Here is a 23661-nt window from a genome sequence, read left to right on the forward strand (position 1 = left end):
ATGGATACCGTAGTATACTGTGTGCTTGTAACGGATGTTGAACAAAACGAAAGAGGTTGCAGTGTGGGGGCTATCATCCTAACCTTCCTTTTAGGGAAGCTTTAAAAGATTTCTTGGAGTAATATATAATAACATAACTTCGTATATCCCAAAATCATTAAGTCAACACTAGGAATTTAAGGGCTAAATAACAACTGACACAAGTTCTCAAGGGCCTTTATAGTATGGTTATCACTTGATTTGCAGTATTGTTTTCATCTCCTCTCCCAAATCTGGATTTTTGAAGAGATTTTTGCAGAACGGTGCAGCGCAGGAAGAAAAAAATGGAAGAGAAGATGGTTCTTGCCGTTAAAGACAGCGCAAGATCGTTCCTAGTGTTAAATATCCATTTCTTTAAAGTGGGAGAACTCTTTCTCAAAGACTGAAGAATCCTGACTTTCTTCTGAAGGTTTTGGCGTCCGGGTAGGCGGTTCTTGAATTACATACTTCTCACTGTTCCTCCAGGGGATCGCTGCATAAATTAATGGCATTGGTCAGTGCTACTTCGAGCTCATTTCTCTTTAGCTCTGATATTAGCTCATATTTAAGCCCCAAAACAGCTGGTAAAAAAACAGCCATGGAACACCTGCTTTTCTTAATTCCAGCCTCTGCCCAACCCAAAGAAATCCCATTTATACTTACTGCATATATTCTTTTTGAGTCTGCAAGGGGCTTCATTTGCTTTAGGCCTATAGCTCTCAATGGGTTGTTCAGAAGAATTATTTTCTATATAATGGAGGGACAACAATGAGGTGCAAAGTATTAGTCCAGATATTTGTTGTAACAAGGCAGACTTAGGCCACATATCTACTGGTAGTTCTTGACTTATGACCGGTCACTTAATGACTATTCAAAGTTGCGATGGCTCCTCCACATCTACCTATTACTTGTTTTCGGAGTTACAGTGTCCCCAGGCATACACATACACACACACACACACACACACACACACTCACGTGATCACATGTTGGGGCGCTTGCAACCAGCTCTCCTTTACGGCTGTTTGAAGCATCCTGTGGTCACGTGACTGGAATTTCTTTTCTTTTTTCTTTTTTTAGCCAGGTACTTGTGTTTACGTCCGGTTTCCAGCACAAAGCAGCCGTTGGGTAAAATGGATTTGCTGAATGACCCCACTGTGTTTGCTTAACAACCGTGGCATTTGTTGACAAGCACCGCAAAAATAATAAAAAAACAACAACAACCCAGGTCTAGTCAGGTGATGCTCCCCAGTTAGGACTGCAACAACTAATTCTGGGTTCAATTAAGGTCATAAGTTGAGGACTACCTGTATAACATTCCATGTTTATTTGGGAGGAGCCTCATTAATTGCAATGGGGCCTTACACTCAAGTAAGCGGGTATAATGACTGTCCTACCTCCAAGGCGTTCTTGAGTCAGACGTCCCAATTCTCAGGTGAAAGCTTTTTCCTAATTCTAGGCTTAATACTGGCTTAAATCTGACTGGCACTTGCGAACATGCTCACTGGAATTTTTAAATTCTGCTATACAAATTCGGGAATGTGAAATCAGTCACTGGCAGAGAAGGTCAACTGTTCTCTGAAGATGTTGAGGATCATTTCCCTTTGGGAGTGCTTTTCAGGATCTTGAAGCACCATAAGACATTTTGTGGGTGCTGAATAGGGGTTTTAGAAACTTGGGCATGTGGGTGGAAGAGGAAACTTCCAATATGCATTAAATTCTTTTTTTTCCCCCGTTACCTTTTTTCCAGTCCCTATGTGCTTTCGACAGCTTCACCACAAACAGAAGGACCACGATGAAGAGAGCGAGAAGGAGCATAGACACGAGGCCCGGGAATAAAAAGTTGGCTTGTCCCTCCACAAAGCCTCTGTAAGTCATATTTGTCTCTGTTTTGGGGGGGGGGAAGGAACAGAAAGCATTTGAGTTTTGTCATCTTTGGCTTCTATTTCCTAGCAGAAAAATATTGGGGTTTTGCAGGATGGGAAATTGTATTTCTCCACCCGCTGAGCTTCCATGGAGTAAGATGTCAGGGCCCACCACAGCAGCATTCTCCAACTTGCTATTTCTCAGAAAGTTTTGGACTATACACAGAGTTGTATCGTTTTCAAGGGGTCTTGAAGGTTATCTGATCCAACCCCCTGCTTTAGGCACAAGTTCTATAGGAACATCATTCAAAGCCAATGAATAAGAACAATATGAACCCACCTGGAATGTCATTCGTTTTGCTTTGGCTGAGTGTCTGAATCCAAATTATGATTTATAGCTTAGTGTACTGAGCGTACCTAGCCGAGAAAGACTATAAACCCATTTATCTCAATTTATAAAGAGTCCCATGCCCATATACGGCTAAGGCACTTAATTCCAGGAAGTTGAATAGAGAAACACAAAAAGGGTGCATCTTTTAAGCGAATGCTCTGAAGTGAAAAGGTTTTGGACCCTGCACCAACTACATTCCTTTATCATCTTCCCTAGCCTGAGCCATCTCTTCTGCTCGGAAGTTCTGTGTCACCAAGCCTCTGGCATCAGATCAGGAAGGAGAGCAAAGTATTAAAAGCATATCAGTTGAACATTAGGAGTAATGTGGAAGCAACTTAGGATGGATCGCCCAAACCTCTGTACGGTGTTTGTGTGGTTAGGTTTCCTTCTGTTACGTTGAGTATTGGATTCCTTGGGAACGGTGTTTGTGTGGTTGCGTTTCCGTCTGTCATGTTGAAGATTGGATTGGATTCTGTTGAAGGGAATAAGGTTATGGAAAGGCCAGGAGAAATGAAATTGATGTTATGGAGAAGAGCTGGAAGTAAGTTGAAGGTGATGCCCAGAAATAACAGAGGATCAATGTCTTACCGTTGGTGGCATTAGAACTTTGAATTTCTGCTTCCCTGTTTGGGGACAATGTTGGAATGCTAAATGTTTCTCCTGTCTTCTGTTTTTGTTCTGAATGTGTGAAAAAGGAAACAAGGAAGGCTATTAATGCCCAGGCATAAGATGTATAAAGGTCAGAACATGAGAGTCCTACTAGATTTGAAGATCCATTTAGGATCCCATATGACCTTCTGGATAATGTGGCCTTCTAGAATTCACTATTCTCAACCATTGTCTATACTAAGCAGGGGTGATGGAAGGGATCTTAGAGGTCATCTAGGTTGACTCTGGTCAGGGCAAGATCTAAAAGCAGCCGTGCTTTGGATGGAGGAGGGATCTTGCCCAGATGTGGGTCACCTTATGAAACTGTCTACAAGTAGTCCTTTCCTTACAACTATCGTGTTAGTAGTGCAAAAGTTACAAGGGGTAGCAAAGTTTCTCATAAGGCATGCTGCCCATGAAAATGGTTGTGTAATTCCTAAGAGGGTCTTATTTATTCTGTTTAATTTTTTTAAACATGTTTTCCCTCCTTCCCTGAAGCTCTCCACTTACTGGCATGGTCCAAGTGCAAAGTCACAGTTAAATTTCTTCTTCCTAGGGCTTTGTGGTGTATCACACAAGAAATGAGAGAGCCCTGGGGGAATGAGTAGATGGTCAAGTTGCTTACAGAACAGAACCTCTTGGCTTCCAGTTGGTGTTGAGCATTTCCTAAAATGCATTGAGGAATGCAAGAAGAGATCATCATCATCATCATCATAACAAAATAATAATAATAATATCCTAAGCAAGACTAAAAAGTCTGGATAGCACTGTTATAGATACTAAATTGATGTTAAATTTAATTACGGCAGCAAGACTCTTGGTTGTGCAATATTGGAAGAAGGAGGAACTGCCTACTATAGAAGAGTGGACTTTAAAAGTTTCTAACCTGGCGGAAATGGCAAAGATTTCAGCATATTTGAAAGAACACTCGCAACAGAGATATATTTTGGAATGGAGAAGATGGATCGATTATATTCAGAATAAATATGGGACTAGAAAGTTTCATTTAGTATATGAATAAGTATTAGTATTATATGATTGCTTAACGTTCAGGGTTATTTTTGTGGAATGCTGACGATAAACCAAGTTCGCTGGTAACACAGTGAATCCAACACATAATTAAACAAAGGAACAACTTGATCTTAATGCAGGTAGTTGCTTAGCATTTTTCAGTCTTATTTAAGAAAGGCTATGAAGAGACAAAGGCTAGTCCAGAAAGAAAAAATAAAGTCATTTGGAACATACCAAAGATCTCCACTCCATTCTGTAGCAGCCAGGTGATCTGAGGAGCTGGCCAGCTGTTGTCAGTGGAACAGCTTAAGACAAGATTTTCTTCTGTGTGTTTTTCCGGGGTCCTCAAAACTTCCAATAAAGGTTTGGAAGGTGGAGCTATAAAAAGGGAATTCCTATTGGAATTTTATTTGAGTTGAACAGGATGGGGATGGGATTACCCCACCCACGTATTGGGAAGGGAGATATAAACAAATTAACTATAAGATTACAGATACTCCTCGACCTAATGGCCACAGTTGAGCCCCAAATTTCTGTTGCTAAGTGAGACAGTGAAGTGAACTCTGCCCCATTTTATGAGCTTTCTTGCCACAGTTGTCAAGTGATGGTTTGTCTCAAAACTATCCTACCCATCTCCACAAGCCATCATCCGTTGAAAGACAGGAGTTTCATCTCTTACCCCAAACTGTAACGCTCACTAGTTTGCTTCCAATGGTGTCGCTGTAGTAAAGGCATGTGAACAGCCCCTCGTCGTGTCTTGTTATGTTGGAAAGGCGAATGGACAGTGAATTCTCAGAGTAATGCAAAAGTTCATACCTTCCATCTCTTGTGACTGTTTGAAAGGGAGAGATAAATAGATATCTACGAATATATGGATAAGAATTTTCCGAAAACTCATTCTTCTGTGTAGTGAATTGGTTCTGTCTCAACGTGGACAAATCCTAAACGTGGACTGGATTTGTTAACCAGGCAAGGCAAGACCTTATGAATGCATAGGGTGTGGAAAGACCTTTATGTTTAGCAATAGTCTTTATTCCCACAAGAGGATGGAAAAAGTTTTCTGATGGAAAAAAGTTTGTTTGAGCCACCCAATTTCATCCCAGGCTGACCTACCTCGCCAGTCATTGAAAAATATCGTGAAACCTCCAGGATCCTTCCATTCTAGAGCTGAGGTGTTGCCTCCATTGTTAACGCAGTGGAGATCCAGATTCTGGCCTTCCTTCAAGCTGAGGCGTTCGGTTAGGACCCAGGGAGAAATCCCTAGCAAAGAAAATGATTTGAAAAGGGTTACTCCAGGGAGACCCAGCATTTGGGTCTTTTTGAGTAAAATACAAGAGCATCCTCCCATTCACCTCTGATACACTGACTACGTCCTTCCAATCTCTTGGGGAACATATCTTTGACCCAGTATGTGTCTCTATCTATCTCTCTCCCTCTCTCTTTCTCCCTCTCCCTCTCTCTTTTTCCCTTTCTCTCTCTCTCTCCCTCTCTCCCTCCCTCTCTTTCTCTATACATACAAACACAGTATTGCAGCTGAATTCTTATTTTCCCCTAACGCATCTTACACATTGGCTTGATGTCTTTGCGAACCACAGAAATGTGGGCTTCCTTAAAAAGGCTACAGTCTTTGCCCATGCAAACACGTAAACACATGGTGGTTAGGTCCAAATCTTGATGCCAAGCAGCATCTCCATTTTCATTTATTTTAAAAAAGTCTATCCTCCAGACCATGAGATTCCAAGCAGTTTACAATAAAAGAACATTAAAAATACCCCGTTTATCACTCAACCCCTCCCAATTAAAGCCACATTACCAATTAAGCTAAAACACAACCCCAGTCCAAGATCTAAGGAAATCAAAATGCCAGCGTGAACCAGCCCAGTGCGGATGCTGAATTTACCCACCCAAAGGGCAGCTTCCATTCTATCTTTCTGTTCCATTTCACCCACCTAAAACAGTGTCACACTTCTATAAACTTTGGAGTTTCACAAAGCTTATTGATCCCTCCACCTTGTCGGTGAAAAGTGTTCACTGAGGCTGGAATGTTTGTTCTCTATAGGGTGGAATAAAATGTTCCAAAATACTCATATCAAAGTGAAACTTTGTCAAGTTTTCTCCTGGGGGCTCCAAGACAGCATTTGTGGTCTTCCTGTGGACTGATTTTTAGCTTCACTCTTTCCTGCCGCAACTTGTAGCAGGTCTGTTCACTGACTAGGAAATGAGGCCGAAAGGAAATGTACACGTCAACAGAGATCGGGCCCCAGAATCAATTATGCATTTCCTTTCCATTTGAGGTATTAGAAAAACCAAGAGTGAAAAAATGCAGTAGGAATGGTTCAAATACATGTAAATGCGTATTTTAAATGGAACCAAATATGCAGAGAAAAGAAGGACTGGGGGGGGGGACACGATAGCAGTATTCCAGTATTTGAAGGGCTGCCACAAAGAGAGGGTGGTCATCTTATTTTCCAAAGCACCAAAAGGCAAGACAAGAAACAATGGATGGAAACTAATCAAGGAGAGAAGCGACCTGGAATTAAAGAGAAACTTCCTAACAGTGAGGACAATTAACCAGTGGAACAGCTTGCCCCCAGAAATTGTGCTCCATCACTGGAGGTTTTTAAGAAGAGACTGGACACTCACTTGTCTGAAATGGTATTGGGTCTTCTGCTTGAGCAGGGGGGGTTGTACTAGAAGATCTCCAAAGTCTCTTTGACCTCTATTGACGCTGGAGAATGGGAAATGGGGAATCACTCATTTCCACCACATTTTGGCTTAGCATCCTCCCACCTACCGGCATTAGTCAGAATTCCCAGGTTGAGTTCAGACATTGCCCTAAGCCGGGGTTCTCCAAAATGATCAATATGGACCCAACAGGGTGGTTGAGACTATCCGTTAGGGTTGTTAGGGTTGTTATTATTATTCACAGTACTATTGGTGAATGTACTTCTTATTAAATGATTTTCATTTAAGAAATGTTTGGGGGAGTCGATGAAGAATCCAGAATGAAATTTCACAAAGGGGTGGACGGCAGCATGAGAAAGAGCTGGAGAAACAAGGCGAAGAGGTGCCACCTAGGGAATAGAATAGAATAACGGAAGAGACCTTGGAAGTCTTCTAGTCCAACCCCCTGCTCATACCATTTCAGACAAGGATCAGATAAGAGATGGCACAGCCCCCAGCTGCATAAAAGGCAGAGAAAGAAGCTGAGAAGAAACCCTCCCTAACTTCTCAGACTTCAAAGGAAACACTACAAGATTTGCCCTTTCGGCCTTGCAAAACTCTGTGCAGGTAGACTCACAATAAAGCAAGAGTTGCTCCAATAAAAGAAAATATGTGTAGCTCATGGTTGAAACGAAGGGTCCTTGGTGCTCTCTGAGCTTGGTTGTGTCTTGCAAGAAAACAAGCTCAGAGACCACCACGGACCCCTACGAGTAGCTCGTCTCATCATGACCATCACCATCCCAAGGACTCCCGGCAGAGAGAAAATTAGTCTCACCCAATGGCCCAAAATATTCCACTCTTTGAAAGAACTCTCAACCTTGAGAACAGTCCTTCAACCACCACCGGCTGGCCTTACTCCCTGCAGACCAAGGAGAACGTTGGCATGGTCTCCACATCGAGGAGGTGAAGCTGAGCCCAGCCTGATCCTAAAAGAGCTGCAAGTTCCTCTACCAAACACTGGTTATCTTAAAGCCCCCAAGATATCCCAGAACTGAACTCTGGGCACCGAATTCAAGTTCTGGTGGTTACCTACCTCGCAGTGACAGGAGAGCTAGCACCCAAACGTGGGGAAGGCAAGTCATCTCGAGGTGATACCTGATCGGCTTCCTCTCCGCTTCCGACCTCAGGGGCCTGCTGCCGACTTCTCCTTTTCAACCGAGCAGCAAAAGTCATGTCCCATGACTTCATCGGTGGCAGGTCTGCCTTCTTCCTTTCGACTCCTTCCTCCGCAACTGATCTCCCAAGCTTGTACGTGGGGGAAATCCGCACCTCTCTCTTTCTTTAGAGCGTTCACTTTGTGGTCACTTCTGAAGCTCAGCTCAGCCACCAGCTTTTGCAAAGTTCACTGTGCAGGCATCTCATAGCTTCCTGGTGGATGCGCCCCAAATGGCCTCTCATACAAATTGGACAAGCCACGTTACGCTTCTGCAGGACAGGCCAACTGCTGGTTCCTTAAGGAATGTGGACTTTTGTCTTTGTGAATCACAATGCTCCAGTGACTCTCTTTCTCTCTCTCTCTCAAACACACCTTAACATTGATGCTAATCATGCCATTACGAGCTATTCCTTCCACTTGCAAATGCATCGCCGTGTTGATTCACAGCAGATAGTCCCAGGACTTGTCTGTTTTAGCCTTCCAAGAGACCGTGTCAGCCTTGCCCTAACACTTCAGTTTGCACAAGTGTGATGTTGCATCTACTGATTGATTCTGCTGCTAGGACCACATTTCTGAGTAAAGGTAAAGGTAAAGGTTCCCCCGCACATGCGTGCTAGTCGTTTCCAACTCTAGGGGCTGGTGCTCATCTCCGTTTCAAAGCCAAAGAGCCAGCGCTTGTCCAAGGACGTCTCCGTGGTCATGTGGCCGGCATGACTAGATGCCAAAGGCGCACGGAACGCTGTTACCTTCCCACCGCAGTGGTCCCTATTTTTCTATTTGCATTTTTACGTGCTTTTGAACTGCTAGGTTGGCAGAAGCTGGGACGAGTAACAGGCGCTCACTCTGTTATGCGGCACCCGGGATTCGACCCGCCAAACTGCTGACCATCTGATCGACAAGCTCAGCGTCCTAACCCACTGCCTAATTTTTCCTGTGACTCGGTTTTTATTCCATGCACTAACTAGTATAGCGATTGCATTACACTGGTTTTCTAGTGATGTTGATGGACTTTACAGGAAGTGAAAGCGAGACTGTCCTTGCAAATTAGAGGTATAAAAAGCCCTGCACCTTGCAAGAAGGTGCATTCTTGCCAACCCCAAAAGAACTGAAAACGAAATTTATTGGGATGATTCAGGACAAACTTTAACCATCGTCTTTTTAAATCCCTTTTTTACTCTCTGGGACTCCCTTCATCATAAAGTTTATGCAACTTGCAGTGTCTGTTCCTTAGCATGATGGGAAAGGGAGAAATTTATCTGTATCTATTTTTTTAAAATATACCCTTTTAGAAAGGGTTTAGAAAGAGTCCACCACATCCTGTTTCATTTGTCTTTTCTGCCAGATTGGAAACCACCATACACTAACTCAATTGTTCCCAGACCTTGTGCCCAAATAATATTCTGGAGAGACAGTAAGAGCCGTTTTGCGGAAAGAAAATAAAGAAATAAATATAGACTTTGAATTGCGGTTGTGAGAAACTGAAGACAGATTTCTTTTATTGAGATCAATTCCTTTTAAAATGACAACATGTGGAACTTGAGCAGTAACAGAAAGAAAATATAAGCAGCAATCCTCTCCTTAAACACACACACACGTGCACACACACACACAAAAACACAATTTACATCCAAAGGAAAAATCTGCAAAAGGAAGATTTCCCTTTCATACCAGATAACACTCTGAAAAACTTAAAAGCAACAATAAAAAGGATGTTGCTTATTTAGCACCAATCCCTTCAACAGAAAATCTTAGTCCACTCCAAACTCCCTGCAAACTCTTCTTAAAAAAACAAAAACGAAAACACTACAACAAAAAACTGTAACATTTGGTTATGGGAAGGAGACCAGGTAAACCTTTCCCAAATATTCCCAAAATATATTTTTTGCATGTCATTTTTTAAAAAAGATTCTTTGCTTCTCATTTCCCTGAATTCAGCAGTTTCCAGCCCTACCACGTTTGAGAAATTTCTCTCCCAAATCAGTGCACGATTAGTACTACTAACATGCTAAAATAGGTACTCGGTGTGTGTGTGTGTGGGGGTGGGGTGGAAATGGACATTTATCCAATCATCCGTACACAAGCATCAATAGTAACAAGTGAGTAAGAACCTGGAACATTTAGTTAGTGAACAAGTTTTGATACATTAAGATTGACCTACTTTGGGGATGGATGCTACTCAAACGTGGGTGGTTGTTTTTTTTTTGTACAGTACGTCATTAAGTATGAACAACCTGCAAGCTGTCAGTGCAAAACGCAATTCCCGCCCCAATTCAATACATATCAGTCACCAATAGGTCGGCTTTGATTGTCAAACACGGTTCAAAGATTGTAAAGACTCTTCTGGAAAAACAAGCCTGAAGAAGCTAGACTTCCGGTCGTTTTTAGAATATCTGTACATAGCCAAAAATATTTTAAATTACATACATGTGTGTCTGTGTGTGTGTGTGCAGGTGTGTGTGTCTATACACGTGTATACATCTCCAAAAAAACTAGCAGCAACCAACCGCATAATACAAGGCCTGCAATTGCACTTCTGTGCTCAGCTGCAACTTCTTGACTTTTCACTGTACACCCCTGGTTAAAAATAAAGCTTTTTCAGAATGCTTTCTTTTACAACGGGTAAAGGTAAAGGTTCCCCCGCACACGCGTGCTAGTCGTTTCCGACTCTAGGGGCCGGTGCTCATCTCCGTTTCAAAGCCAAAGAGCCAGCGCTTGTCCGAGGACGTCTCCGTGGTCATGTGGCCGGCATGACTAGACGCCAAAGGCGCACGGAACGCTGTTACCTTCCCACCGTAGTGGTCCCTATTTTTCTACTTGCATTTTTACGTGCTTTCGAACTGCTAGGTTGGCAGAAGCTGGGACGAGTAACAGGCGCTCACTCTGCTACGCGGCACTCGGGATTCGACCCGCCAAACTGCTGACCTTCTGATCGACAAGCTCAGCGTCCTAACCCACTGAGCCACCGTGTCCCTTTTACAATGGGTAGAATGTACATAATTTAAGTAAATTTACATATTGCACACAAGGAGCTTTCAAGAGCAGCGTAGCCCCCTAAGCTACACTGGCTAGAAGCTCCTTTTTTTTTAAAGCAAAGCTTATCCTATATGTAAGATACAAATGGGCATTGTGCTTTATTCAAACCAGCCCTGTGGCAGCTCCGTTCAGGGCTGGGGAGCCCTACCCTTTGGCAGAATTCAGGAAGGTGCCAACAAGGTTTGGAGATGTAAGCTCTGTGCCCAAGTACCTGCTCGGTGCTCCCTAAACTAGTCTTGAGCCTTGAGGTGCAGTAGGGAAGGTGATGGGACCATATCACCACCATGGTTGAAGAAAGATTTAACTGGCAGTTGGGTTGGCTTTGGTATGTGGATAAAAAAGGGAGCACCGTTTTGATTGCTGCCTTAGGTAGCACAATATTTTGGGTTGAATTGAAGCCGGTTTTTCTACCATCCAGACCACCTGCAGCAGTAAGGAATATAGGCAGTCCTTAACGCACAGGCCTTCGCTTAGCAACTGTTGGAAGTGCAGGCAAAATGACTTACAAAGCAGCCTTCGCACTTAATGATGGTTACAGTGTCCCCAGGGACAACTTGGGCCCTTGGCAACTGGCAGATCTTTATGATGGTCACAGCATCTCGGTAATGTGAGGGCAATTAGTGACATTCCCAGGGATCTTCTGGCAAGTGAAGTCAATGGGGGAAGCTGGACTCGCTTAATGATCATTTGATTTACCTAATGACTGCAGGAAAAAGGTCATAAAATCAAGTGCAACTCAGCTCAGCAACAGAGAATTTGGTATTTGTTACGTTGAGGATCACTTGTAATGAATGAATCATAGTTTACCAAGTTAGCGCTGGCGTGTATCTGCTGGGGTCAACTTTATGTCTGGTGAAACTATCTTAAGATACTTATTGTCCCAACCAGACACCCAAAAGATAGTTCCTTGGACTTTTCATACTGGCCTTGAATGTAGTTGAAGGTAAAAGCTGCATCTTTAAACTGCCTAAATGTGTGGGAACGTACTACATTTTTCAAACAATTTGATAAATTGATGTTTATCAATTCAACGTAGCATTTAATCATACCTTAAAATGGCACCGTGAACCAGGCAGCTCTGCCTATCTGAAGTTTAGGGACCCCCATTTCTATGAATTCTGAACTCGTATTTTCTGGGTGCATCTTTAACAATGCAACCTCTCTTATATCCAATTGTTATTAAATATTTTTTTCTAGTTCTGTTAGCAAAACTTCCCCTCTTTAATTCCCAGTCAACAAGTTCACACCAGGAAACCAACAGGCTCTGCAGTATTTTGAATATTCAAGATTACCATCCAGCTTAATCCCATTACTAGATATATCCAGGCCCAGATCTTGTATGCTTGGTGGGTTATCTTAAGAGTTGATCCAGTAGCACCCACGTTTAGATTATCCACCAGGACTTTTTCTCAAAATGTCCCAGAGTCACAGACGGAAGCCTTGCCCTCTGACTCATGATAGGACCAGCTATATGTACAATCAGCCACAAAATGAGAACACTTTTCTTTTGCTTGTTTGCACAAGGAACTCTGGATGCTAATTGCCCTAAAACCAGTTAGGACAATTATACAAAAAATATGAAACGAAACCACCTTTTGTGGATACTGATGGATTATAAAGGACTTGTTTGAAAAGTCAATATTCTGATGAGTAAGGGAGGGGGAAAAATGGGGGAGGATAATGAACTTTTATAGAAAGGAATCCTCATCCTGCAGGCAAAATCCCAGTCAATTAGAAGAGTACCTTAACGGTGCCTTGCCTGAGAAATATTTAGGAAAGGGGAAGAAAAAAAGAAAAATGCACGGAAGGTCTGCCCCACGTTGTTGAAGACAATGGCTTTGGGGGCCACGTGGACGTTTAATGTGCCCACCCAATCTGGCCAGCTTGAGTTGTATGTTCAACATGGTTGACTATATCTTCAAGAGGTGCTGATCAAGGTGGAAATACATCATTTCCAATAAAGTTGAGAGTTTCTCCAGTCTCTAATTAGAGAATTGTTCCACTGGAGGTTTTTCAGTATGGCGAGATAACGCAGGTAGTCCTCGCCTTACGGCAGTTTGTTTAGTCACCGTTCAAAGTTACAACGGCACTGAAAAAAGTGACTTATGACCAGTTTTCACCCTTAAGACCGTTATCCCCGCAGTCTCGTGATCAAAATTCAGCCGTTTGGCAACGGATTCATATTTATGACGGTTGCAGTGTCCGGGATGGGGTCACGTGATCCCCTTTTGCGACCTTCTGACAAGCAAAGTCGGTGGGGAAGCCAGACCCACTTAACAACCGTGTTGCTAGCTTAACAATTGCAGTGATTCCCTTAACAACAGTGGCAAGGAAGGTCGTAAAAAGGAGAAAAATTCACTTCACAATTGTTTCACTTAGCAACAGAGATTTTTTGCTCAATTGTGGTCATAAGTCAAAGGCTACCTGTACATTAGTGTGCAAACAAGACTTCCCTGTACGAAATCTCTCTCTCTCTCTCTATCTTTCTTTTTACATTGTGATTCCTTTTGTTCATTTCAAATAATGGATTTGATAAGCCAGTCCTGACAATGCTAGAAAAATTAGATATACTGTATATTAGGCAACCACCTCCATTTTGATCCGAAATTTTCTTCCACAGAAAAATGTGTGTGTGTGTGCGTGCATATATATATATATATATATATATATATATATATATATATATATATATGTGTGTGTGTGTGTGTGTGTGTGTGTGTGTGTGTATACTGTATACATACATACATATATAACACACATGTATACACACACACACACACACACACACACACACACACACAGAGCGAGAGCGAGAGAGAGAGAGATCTGCTTGGAGTGCAATTGATCCAAAATGGCTCAGAACAAAATTTTACGGCCCGCTCAAAGAAAAGTAAAAAAACCCTAACAAATGAAAGCCACAGTTTACGACTTTGTTGCTAACAATTATACAGAAGGCAGTGAAAACAAGTTTCCCTTCCTAGACCTTAATTCCAAATTTAAAAAATTCTGGAAATTTTATGTATATATACATACATATATATATATATATACACACACACACACATACATACATACATACACACACACATAAATACACATATAGATATATACATTAAAACTCAATGGCTTACATCAGAGAGACGTATCTGCTGGACAGAAGACTGAAGAAGCAAAGAATGAAAATAAGTTGGAATACGTTATATTTTTCCACAATCCAAGCAGATGCTATATGTGCTATTTCTCCCCCCCCCCAGAAGTGCCATTCTGCATCAGATATGCTTAACTGTCATTTTTAAAGCCATTTCCAGGGCTAGGAGCAATTTTCTCCACCATCAATATTTTCTTTTTGTTGGTTTGTTTTTTTTAAAAAAAAACAACTCGGGGAGGTGAGAGACATTTGCCAGTTTTTAAGAAAGCCCTCTTTTTCCTGTCCTTCTGACTTCTTCCCTTTTTGGCCTTATTCTTGCAGCAGAGTTTCTCTCCAGTTAAAGCCGCCCGTTGGTCCGTGAGTGAGCGGCAGGATGGGTGGATCGGTCAGCTGCCAAAGTCCGGTGTCTCCAAGCTCTTCGCAGCAGCAAAAGCCCAAGTAGGGAATCTGAATCAAAGGAAAAGAAACATCAGTGAGAGATTTAACAGAATAACAGAAAAGTTGGAAGGGACCTTGGAGGTCATCTAGTCCAACCCCCTGCTCAGGCAGGAAACCCTCTACCATTTCAGACAAAGTGGTTGTCCGGTCTCTTCTTAAAAACCTCCAGTGTTGGAGCATTAACAACTTCTGGAGGCAGGCTGTTGTTCCATAATTGTTCTAACTGTCAGGACATTTCTCCTTAGATCCAAGTTGGTTCTCTCCTTGATTAGTTTCATGCCTTAGCTTAGAACAGGGGCTATCTCTATCTCTTAAGCACCGCCAAGCTTTCTCTCTCAAATCCTCATGGGACCATCGCTTCGGAACTTCAGAACTGAATTGCACTGAGCTGAACTGAATACTTTACTTGGCCAGGTGTGATTAGACACGCAAGGAAATTGTGTCTGGTAGAGACGCACTCAATGTACTTGCAAAGCAACAGAGATAACAACAACAACAACAACAATAATACCACCACCAATAAAAGGGGAATAATAATAATAATAATAATAATAATAATAATAATAATAATAATAATAACAGCTACTTAACAGTTACTTAAGGAGGCTAATGCCTCCTTAAGTAACACCAGCTGCCTGCAATTAGTGCAGGTTCGAGTCCCACCAGGCTCAAGGTTGACTCAGCCTTCCATCCTTCCGAGGTAGGTAAAATGAGGACCCAGATTGTTGGGGGCAATTAAGCTGACTTTGTAATAATGCCGCTTGGGGTGTGTGTGAAAGCCCTAATAAGCAGGCATATACATAGAATGAAGGCTACTGCTAAGCTTGTAAGCCGCCCTGAGTCTTCGGAGAAGGGCGGGATATAAATGGAATTTAAAAAAAACAAAACAACACCAATAAAGGGGGAAGTAAAGTAGGTAATAGAAAGGATCCCTAATAATTCTACAGTTAATATACACACACGTTAGATAGACCTGCAAGAATTAGGTGTTCAGCAGGATGATGGCAGAAGGGGGGAAAAACAGTCCCTGTGTCTAGTCTTGCTACTTTAGGAGGCCAAGCGTAATTTTGGGGACCTTGGGCGAGCTCATAAACCGAGCTGCCTCTTGCATGTACACGGAGCCTTAAATTTGTACAAAAACGGATGCAGAAATTAAGGCTCAGTTCCCACAGTGTGCAGGATGTGATATGCTTGCATTTAATTTTTGTCCCCTCATGCAGGTAGCTCTTGACGTATGACCGTGGTCGGGAGGAGAATTACTGCAAGGGGACAGTTCAGTGATGTTGTGCCTCATTTTAAGACCATCCTTGCCAGGTTTGTTAGGAGAACGATGTGGTCCTTAAGCAAATCCAGCTTCCCTCCCCTAACTTTGCTTGCCGGTCAAAAGCCAGCTGTGAAGCTTGCAGACAGTGATCACAAGACCCCAGGATGCTGCAACCGTGATCAATACAGGCCAGGTGCCCAAATTTTGATTACGACTGTGAGGATGCTTCAAAGGACGTAAGTGCAAGGATGGGTTATAAGTCTCTTTCTTCATTGTCATTATATCTTTGAACAGAATGGTTCTAAATGGAGGATTACCTTTGCTCATTAGACAAGTGTCTCTAAGCTTTCTATCTTACTTTGAATACTGTTCTGAAACCTACCCAAGACATTGCATAGTAACTTGATTTCAAGAAGTTGCCAGTAACTTGACTTCAGTATTTTTTTGTCAAATGACATTATTTATGGCTTAGGCCCGGGATATTTGCAGGACCGTCTGCTGCCAGGAACGACCTCCCATCGCCCGGTGCGCTCACACAGGGAGGGCCTCCTCAGGGTACCGTCGGCTAGACAATGTCGGCTGGCGACCGCCAGGGGGAGGGCCTTCTCTGTGGGAGCGCCAGCCCTGTGGAACCAACTCCCCCTTGAGCTCCGGATGGCCCCGGATCTCCGGTCCTTTCGCCGCGGCCTTAAAACATTTCTCTTCCATCAGGCTGACCTGGACTGACGATAGGGATTTTTAAGTAGAATATTTTTAATATTTTATCATTTTATCATTGGGGCTTGTTAGCTTAATCTTTTTTAACATTTGTATTATTGTGTTTTATTGTTGTTAGCCTCCCTGAGTCCTTCGGGAGATAGGGCGGCATATAAGTCCCAAAAATAAATAAATAAATAAATAAATTTAGGTTGTGTTTGGAACAGAGAGAGAATATACGTTTTAGCCACGCACTTTCTCTACCCAGTTACCATTTTGTTTCAGGAGCGCAGAAGTCACACGCGTGTCAAAAATGCAAGTGCAAAAGAGAATGGATGCTGAAATAACCTTTTCAAAACGCTAATTCTATAATGCCCAGTTGGGATTAATTGCTCTGCCAGTGTGTGCATACAGTAGTGGCCAAAATTGTGGAAACCTTTTGGGAAAAGTGTATTTTTGAGGTTTGATGGCTAATAATGCCACTTTTTGGGGGGGAGTAGTACCATAAAATTATATATCAATGGAAAGATAATTTAATCAAGAATGTAATGCAACAAAGTTTGTTCATGAAAAGTTATAGCCAAATAACCAGGAAAAGGAAGCACAGCTTGCTTAAGTTGATATCAGGTAGCTTTCCTTCATCTGATTGTAGCCAATCAGGTGTCATCTTGTTTTGGCAATGAGCCAATCAGATCACAGTAGGATTCTGTTATTGATGTCATGTATTGAAGCTGAGAGGAGGACATTTGTCAGTGTGTTATGTGATCGCTATCAAGTTGGTTGGGGTTTTTTTGTGTTCTTTCATTTAGTGAGCTGTAAAACATAATAGGGACGCGGTGGCTCATTGGGTTAGGATGCTGAGCTTGTCGATCAGAAGGTCGGAAGTTTGGCGGGTCGAATCCCGAGTGCCACGTAACAGAGTGAGCACCTGTTACTCGTCCCAGCTTCTGCCAACCTAGCAGTTCGAAAGCACGTAAAAATGCAATTAGAAAAATAGGGACCACTATGGTGGGAAGGTAACAGCGTTCCGTGCGCCTTTGGCGTCTAGTCATGCCGGCCACATGACCACGGAAACGTCCTCGGACAAGCGCTGGCTCTTTGGCTTTGAAATGGAGACGAGCACCTAGAGTTGGAAACGACTAGCACGCATGTGCGGGGGAACCTTTACCTTTACCTTAAAACATAATAAAATTAAAGTAATGGTGCAAAGAGTTGACTGGTTGCCCAGAAAGCGATGTAAAGTAGTATTATTAAGTGATAAAGAAATTAGAAGAAAAATTGGTGGAAACTTAACCAAAGGTGGCATTTCTACTGTACACTTTTCCCAAAATTTTGGCCACAATTTTATGGGCACTGTCCAACTAGTTACCCAAATGAGGTACGAGACAATCCCTTTCAAGCAATCTTCCCTGCTCATGTGATTCTAGTGCTCAGACAATAAGCTTAGGGATCACACCTGGATTCGTAAGAAGATTTTCATCAGGGGACAAACAAAACCAAATCTAAAAAGCTTTTATCTTGACAGCATGTCAATCACCTTTCGGACCATCTGGACAAAGTCCTTTGAATTCTGCGGTGACAGTCCTTGTAGCTGGCAAGTACAGGCCTCCAGGGAGGACGCGTGCGCAACTATCAAAATGTTATTCCCTGCAGTAAAACAGAATTGTGTGGATTTAGCTTCCTGGCTTGCTTTCTAATGCAACGCAACGTAATGCAATGCAACCCAACCCAACTCAACCCAACTCAACGCAGCACAATCTAACAATCTAACCCAGGGGTAGGCAACCTCGGCTCTTTAATGACTCATGGACTTCAACTCCCAGAATTCCTGAGCCAGCCAAGCTGGCTCAGGAATTCTGGGAGTTGAAGTCCATGAGTCATAAAAGAGCCGAGGTTGCCTACCCCTGATCTAACCCAACTGAATTCAACGCAAGGTAGAGGTAAGGTTCGAGACACGGAGAAGACAACAGCGATCTAGTCCTCAGATGGATTAATTCTTTTGGCCAAATCAAATGAGTTTAAATCTAAGAATAGAACGGAGAGTAAGCAACAGTAAATTCTTGTGCCCTCTTTCCTTAAGATGGGTCTTCTTATTTTTTTCCTTCTCAAATTTGTGCCTAACAGAATAGAGAGGTTTGTGGTTTGTAACTTTTTTTTTCTTCAAAAAAGAGAGAAAGTCTTTTTTGTTGAAATGTTCATGAGTTTCCGGGCATATAAAGCAGGATGATGATTTTTCTCATCTGCCTTCCCTTTGCAATCTTATCCTATTCTATCTTGGGGTGGCAATGTTACAAACATAGGCAGTCCTTGACTTATGACCACAGTTGAGCGGCCGAAATTTATGTTGCTAAGCGAGACAGCGGTTAAGTGAGTTTTGCCCCGTTTTACGACTTTTCTCACCACATTTGCTATGTGAATCCCTGCATTTGTTAAGCTAGCATCACGGTTGTTAAGCCAATCTGGCTTCCCCCATTGATTTCTGCATGTCAGAAGGCTGCAAAAGAGGATCACGTGACTCTGGGACGCTGCAGCTGTCATAGGTGTGAAAAACGGTCCTAACACTTTTTTCAGAGCCGACGTAACTTCAAACGGTCACTAAAGTGAACTGTTGTAAATCAAGGACTACCTGTATCTCTTAATCTGGGTTTGCCTCTCTGCTTGAGGATGGGATTATACTTGCCTTTAGCTTTGCATTCACTTAGGATCTCCTTGGTGACCTGGAAGCTTCGGCTGATGTAGCTTTCATAGGATTCAGAAATTCCTAATTTGTTCACAGCTAAATGAGGTCTTTGGAGGTTTTAAAAAAAAAGAAACAGAAATTGAAAAATGCAAATATCGTAAGAAGGAAAAGTTTGGTGACCATTCTCTGTTCTCTTGCTTTTCTGCTTTTGGGTCTGTTTGTTTTTTTTCTTCTTATTATTTTGCACTGCTATTTTAAACGCCATTAGCCTCCCAGAATTGGGTTTTGAGCTGGGTGGCTGCATGAATCAATTGAAATAAATAAATACAAACATGAAACAGAATAACGGAGTTGGAAGGGACCTTGGAGGTCTTCTAGTCCAGCCCGCTGCTCAAGCAGGAGACCCTACACCATTTCAGACAAATGGCTGTTCAGTCTCTTCTTAAACACCTCCAGTTTTGGAACAACCACAACTTCTGGAGGCCAGTCGTTGCACTGATTCATTGTTCTAACTGTAGGCTGGCTCTCTTTTTGATTAGCTTCTTGATTAGTCTTCCTTTCCGTTAAACTAGACATACCCAATTCCTGCCACTGTCGCTCCTACCTGTATGTTGTATCGACACTCAAGCTAGCTGCAGCTAAATCCAGGGGTGGGATCCAGGCTGGCAGAGAATTGCCTGACACCCATTTGGTCCATTCAAACAAGCCTGGCTCGACTCGAATCTTCAGGTTATTTTCTTGTTGCAAACCTATGAAGGAAAGAAAGAAAAAGTGAGAGAGAGAAAGGAAGGAAGGAAGGAAGGGAGAAAGAAAGAGGAAGGAAGGAATAATGCATGCCATTTGCAAATGTTTCTGTTTGCTTTTTGATGAACAAATTTGGCCTCTTGGCTCTCTGTTTTTATCAACTGCATGTTACATGCATCTAAATCACAATTCTGGTTGGGTTAAATATTTGAGCCACAGAATTTTACACAAATGTAGGAACTAGCTCTCAATGTCATCACAAGGCCACAGAGAAATCAAAATCCACCCGCCCAGCGACTTACCTTTCAGGATATGGTGTGCGGTCTGCACACAGCGCAGCGATGGGGAACAATAGATGTGGTGGATGACTGTGTTGCTTTCAAGAAGAGCCTCGCCTGTAGGAAGACACGGGTTCAAAATAGACAAGACACTGGAAATTAGCTTCTGTTGAGTTTTGGCCAAAGAGAACATCTTTGCCTCGTTGCCATTTCTAATTTCAAATTTTGATCACATGAGCCATCGTCGGTCTTTATAAATTTGGGCAGATCTATTCCCCATTTTGCATTTTGGGGAGAAATACAACGAAAACTTGTGACCTGCAAAGCAGTAACCAGAATCAGCCTCTAGATGGCAGTCGTGTTATAAAAATAATGTGCGCTCCCTTTTTAAGCTAAGCTCAAGATGTAGCTTTGAGTTGTGGTTGCAACGGCTAGTACACTGTCACTCTGGAAAATGTGAGACTTGCAGTAGGGAATTGCAGAAGTCATTTTCAAGGACTCCTGGGGAGGGGAGGGATATCACTCTGCCAGTGACATTGTTTAACCCTGAGTGACACAATTGGCATCATTGGCCCAAATGTTGCCACTGGAGAAGCTGCAGCCAAACCAGTGGGGGCATTCAGATAGGTGAATAACTGGTTCTCCATGTGGATGCCGCTTCCGGAAGTCCATTCTGGGCCTGGGCAACAAAACATTAGCTACCGGTTCTGCCGAAGTGGTGCAAACTGGCTGAATCCCACCACTGGGCCAAACTGGACTTGTGGCAAGCAAGGCAGCCATGAGGAGGCATGGGAAATGGAGGCTTTGTTAAGGAGAGGCCAACAGCTACAGGAGCATTCATTAGTGAACAAATTACAAGGTTGTACAAGGGTGAGTGTGCCCTTGCCTTTAGATCAGGGGTGTCCAACCAGCACCGCTGACTAAGGAATTCTGGGATTTGAAGTCCACCGTCTTACTAAGGTTGGACACTTTCTGGCTTTGGGGACCAGCAGGGAGAGGAAATGGTTCCGTGTGAGCGGCAGGTGTGCGTGCTTGCACACGTGGCTCCATTTGCATGAGCAGCAGACACTTGCACATATGGAGCTTCATGCGGGCGCGCGAGTGCCCACCGCTCGCAGAAATGGAGCTGCGTACGCATGCTAGCCTGCTGCTTGTGTGGCCCAGTTCCAAATGGGCCCTGGGATTGGGGAGCCCTGCTTTAGACAAAGAGCTTGCAAAGACAAAGATAATAAAACTTTTCAACTTGCCCCTTCCCTCCCCAGGCAAACTTACCCACAAGCCGGGCTTGCGTGCATCCCAGTACCGTGATGGGAGCGTCCTTTTCATATTCCCTAAAACCACCGCTCCGTTGGGGCAAGTTGTGAGGCATATTCAGATTTGTGCGGATGTATCTTCCTGTTAGGAGACACGGGACAGTGCCGGATAAGGAGATTCCTCAAGGACGCACGCCTCACACCAAGCTCAACTCCTGATAGCATCTGTGAAGTTTTCTTGGCTACATTAGAGAAAGGGTTTGCCCCAGTCGAGTTCTGAGGAGTGGAGGGGTGGTGGTGGTGGTGGTGATGATGATGGTGGTGATGATGAAGAAGATGATGGGATTGACCTCTAGTGTCCAAAGCTGGGGAGGCTGATGGTCTCTCTTTCCCAAAACATAATTTGGTTTGACCTTGCTGATCTTTTGAGATCAGCCAAGGTTGGCTAGGCGTTGCCACCTCTTGTACATTAAAGGGATGGCCTGCAATTTTGGGATTGGTACCGTGGTTTTTCAAGGTGACATCTATGCAATTTTCAGGGGAATGATTTAGAAGTGAATTGGCTTTGTCTATTTCTAGCCTGGTTTTTTAATTTCTCAATCTAGCCTAGTGCCCTAGAATTTCCCGGTGTTCTCTTATCCCAGTACTAATCCACTTCGAGGCTCAGATAAGATCTGCCTGCCTGCCTGCCTGCCTGCCTGCCTGCCTGCCTACCTACCTACCTACCTACCTACCTACCTATCTATCATCTATCTATCTATCTATCTATCTATCTATCTATCTATCTATCTATCTATCTATCTACAATAATCAAGCAGTAAACCAGTAAACAGTAACCCAAAAATAAACAACCATCCCAGACAAACAAGCTAACAGTAAACAGCAGTCTAATCAACGAACCATCAAGAAATCTCACCAATAACAATGTAAGCCACGGTGTATAAACCCACTTCCAGTACTGATGATGTTACCCAATTAGGTAATGAAATGTCTGCAAGAGGACCCCAGGGCATCTGTCTGTCTGTCTGCCTGCCTGTCTGTCTAGGAAGTTCCAGAATCTCAGGAATCACCATAAATTCTCCCTTTAAAGTCTTTGGACACACACTCTCTTCCTTCTCATTTGTCCTCTGCTTTTGTTCCAACCTACTTCCCATCCTCTTCTAATTTGGGTGAATCCCTATTATGAACTCCAAATTAGCTACCTGTAAACACAGAGGAATGAACAGGTTCATCATGGATTGGGATGGAGAGAGAAACTCACCTTTGGTATCAAAACATTGAGAGAGCCAGTATTTTCCAAACACAACGTCCATTCTTTCTCCATGACGACAAACAAAAAGGCATCTTTTCTGGGGTCCAGGTGTGTTGGCGATCCTTAAGGGCTGACCACAAGAAGAAGAACGTAGGATTTAAAAATGACCTTGGCTTGATTTCTCCCCTCTCGAGAGTCAAAACGTACTTGGGAGAGAGGTAAGGGGGGACTCACAAGTGTGAACTTTCCTTACCTGCATACTCTGACAGAAAATTGTGAGAGGCCCTGTTTCTCCTGGTCCTTGATCCTCCTGGAATCTTCGATCCATCACCCCATCAGTGAACATCAAGACAGACGAGGAAATAGTGGCGTTCATAATAGAATATGACCTAGCCCAAACGAAAATACGGCTAATTTGTAGAGAATACAACTCTCTTAAGTGTAGAATTCTACCAAAGGGTCCTGAACCTGGTGCCAGCTGACCTCCACCAATTCTTAGGGTAAAAAGAAAATAAAACTAACATTGTCCAAAGGTGCAAGAAGACAGGGGTTGGTTTTTGCAACAGAGGAATGTAAACTGTGGGTCATCATAGTCATAATCGTAATAGTAAAGTTGGAAGGGACCTTGGAGGTCATTGCTTGGTAGCGTAACTATACGATGGTTAGTATGCCTGTGTCACCTCCTTAGGGGCATGGGTGTTTGCAACTGAGGACAGTAATTCGCCTGGTTTCAAAATCTCAGCTCTCTTATGAAGATATTAAAATCTTCAGCAAATCATTTGTGCAACCTGTCTCACAAGGAAGAGATTCTGCCGTTCCCTTCCATAATGGCTTGCCATTTGGGAGGAAGAGCAGAACACAAAGGTGAGAACTGGACAATGTTCAACAGTGGCTCCAAATTGCAGTGATTAAATGAGTTGTAGACAGAGAGGTGGCTTTTGAACGTCTCGAGTGAGATCTTCTCCATCAGTACTTCATCTTGACCTTTTACCAACTTGTTTCTACCCAGAGTTCATCTTGATCTATCAATATGCATCTGCTCACAAGTTCATTGTGAGCTTCT

At 43.0% G+C, this 23661-nt stretch overlaps 2 protein-coding genes and 1 long non-coding RNA gene across 3 annotated transcripts in view; 1 reads left to right on the plus strand and 2 right to left on the minus strand.

The window, feature by feature from the left end:
* The first annotated feature begins 282 nt into the window (after positions 1-282).
* On the plus strand, positions 283-4125 carry LOC310644048. The gene is made up of 3 exons (XR_014493220.1): positions 283-462; positions 1768-1886; positions 3478-4125. It is a non-coding gene; the product is annotated as an uncharacterized lncRNA (long non-coding RNA).
* CRTAM (cytotoxic and regulatory T cell molecule) lies at positions 378-8151 on the minus strand (the record flags this gene model as incomplete). Its single annotated transcript, XM_083368811.1, has 10 exons — positions 7690-8151; positions 5046-5192; positions 4612-4764; positions 4167-4310; positions 3432-3587; positions 2862-2951; positions 2629-2745; positions 1757-1903; positions 682-765; positions 378-511 (listed from the first exon to the last, which is right to left on the minus strand). The coding sequence occupies exons 1-10, from the start codon at positions 7736-7738 to the stop codon at positions 378-380; spliced, it is 1221 nt and encodes a 406-aa protein (XP_083224937.1). The 5' UTR covers positions 7739-8151.
* Positions 8152-14215: 6064 nt separating this feature from the next.
* UBASH3B (ubiquitin associated and SH3 domain containing B) overlaps positions 14216-23661 on the minus strand; it is a 42149-nt gene continuing 32703 nt past the window's right edge. Inside the window, exons 7-14 of the mRNA XM_083368162.1 lie at positions 22852-22987; positions 22608-22728; positions 21366-21488; positions 20118-20210; positions 19676-19820; positions 19072-19178; positions 17929-18038; positions 14216-14440 (exon numbers count right to left, since the gene is read on the minus strand). Coding sequence (XP_083224288.1) covers positions 14303-14440; positions 17929-18038; positions 19072-19178; positions 19676-19820; positions 20118-20210; positions 21366-21488; positions 22608-22728; positions 22852-22987 — 973 coding nt within the window. The 3' untranslated portion in view covers positions 14216-14302. The remainder of the gene's footprint in view (positions 14441-17928; positions 18039-19071; positions 19179-19675; positions 19821-20117; positions 20211-21365; positions 21489-22607; positions 22729-22851; positions 22988-23661) is intronic.

The sequence above is a fragment of the Vipera ursinii genome, assembly GCF_947247035.1.
Source record: "Vipera ursinii genome assembly, chromosome: 8".
In the NCBI taxonomy this organism is placed as follows: domain Eukaryota; kingdom Metazoa; phylum Chordata; class Lepidosauria; order Squamata; family Viperidae; genus Vipera; species Vipera ursinii.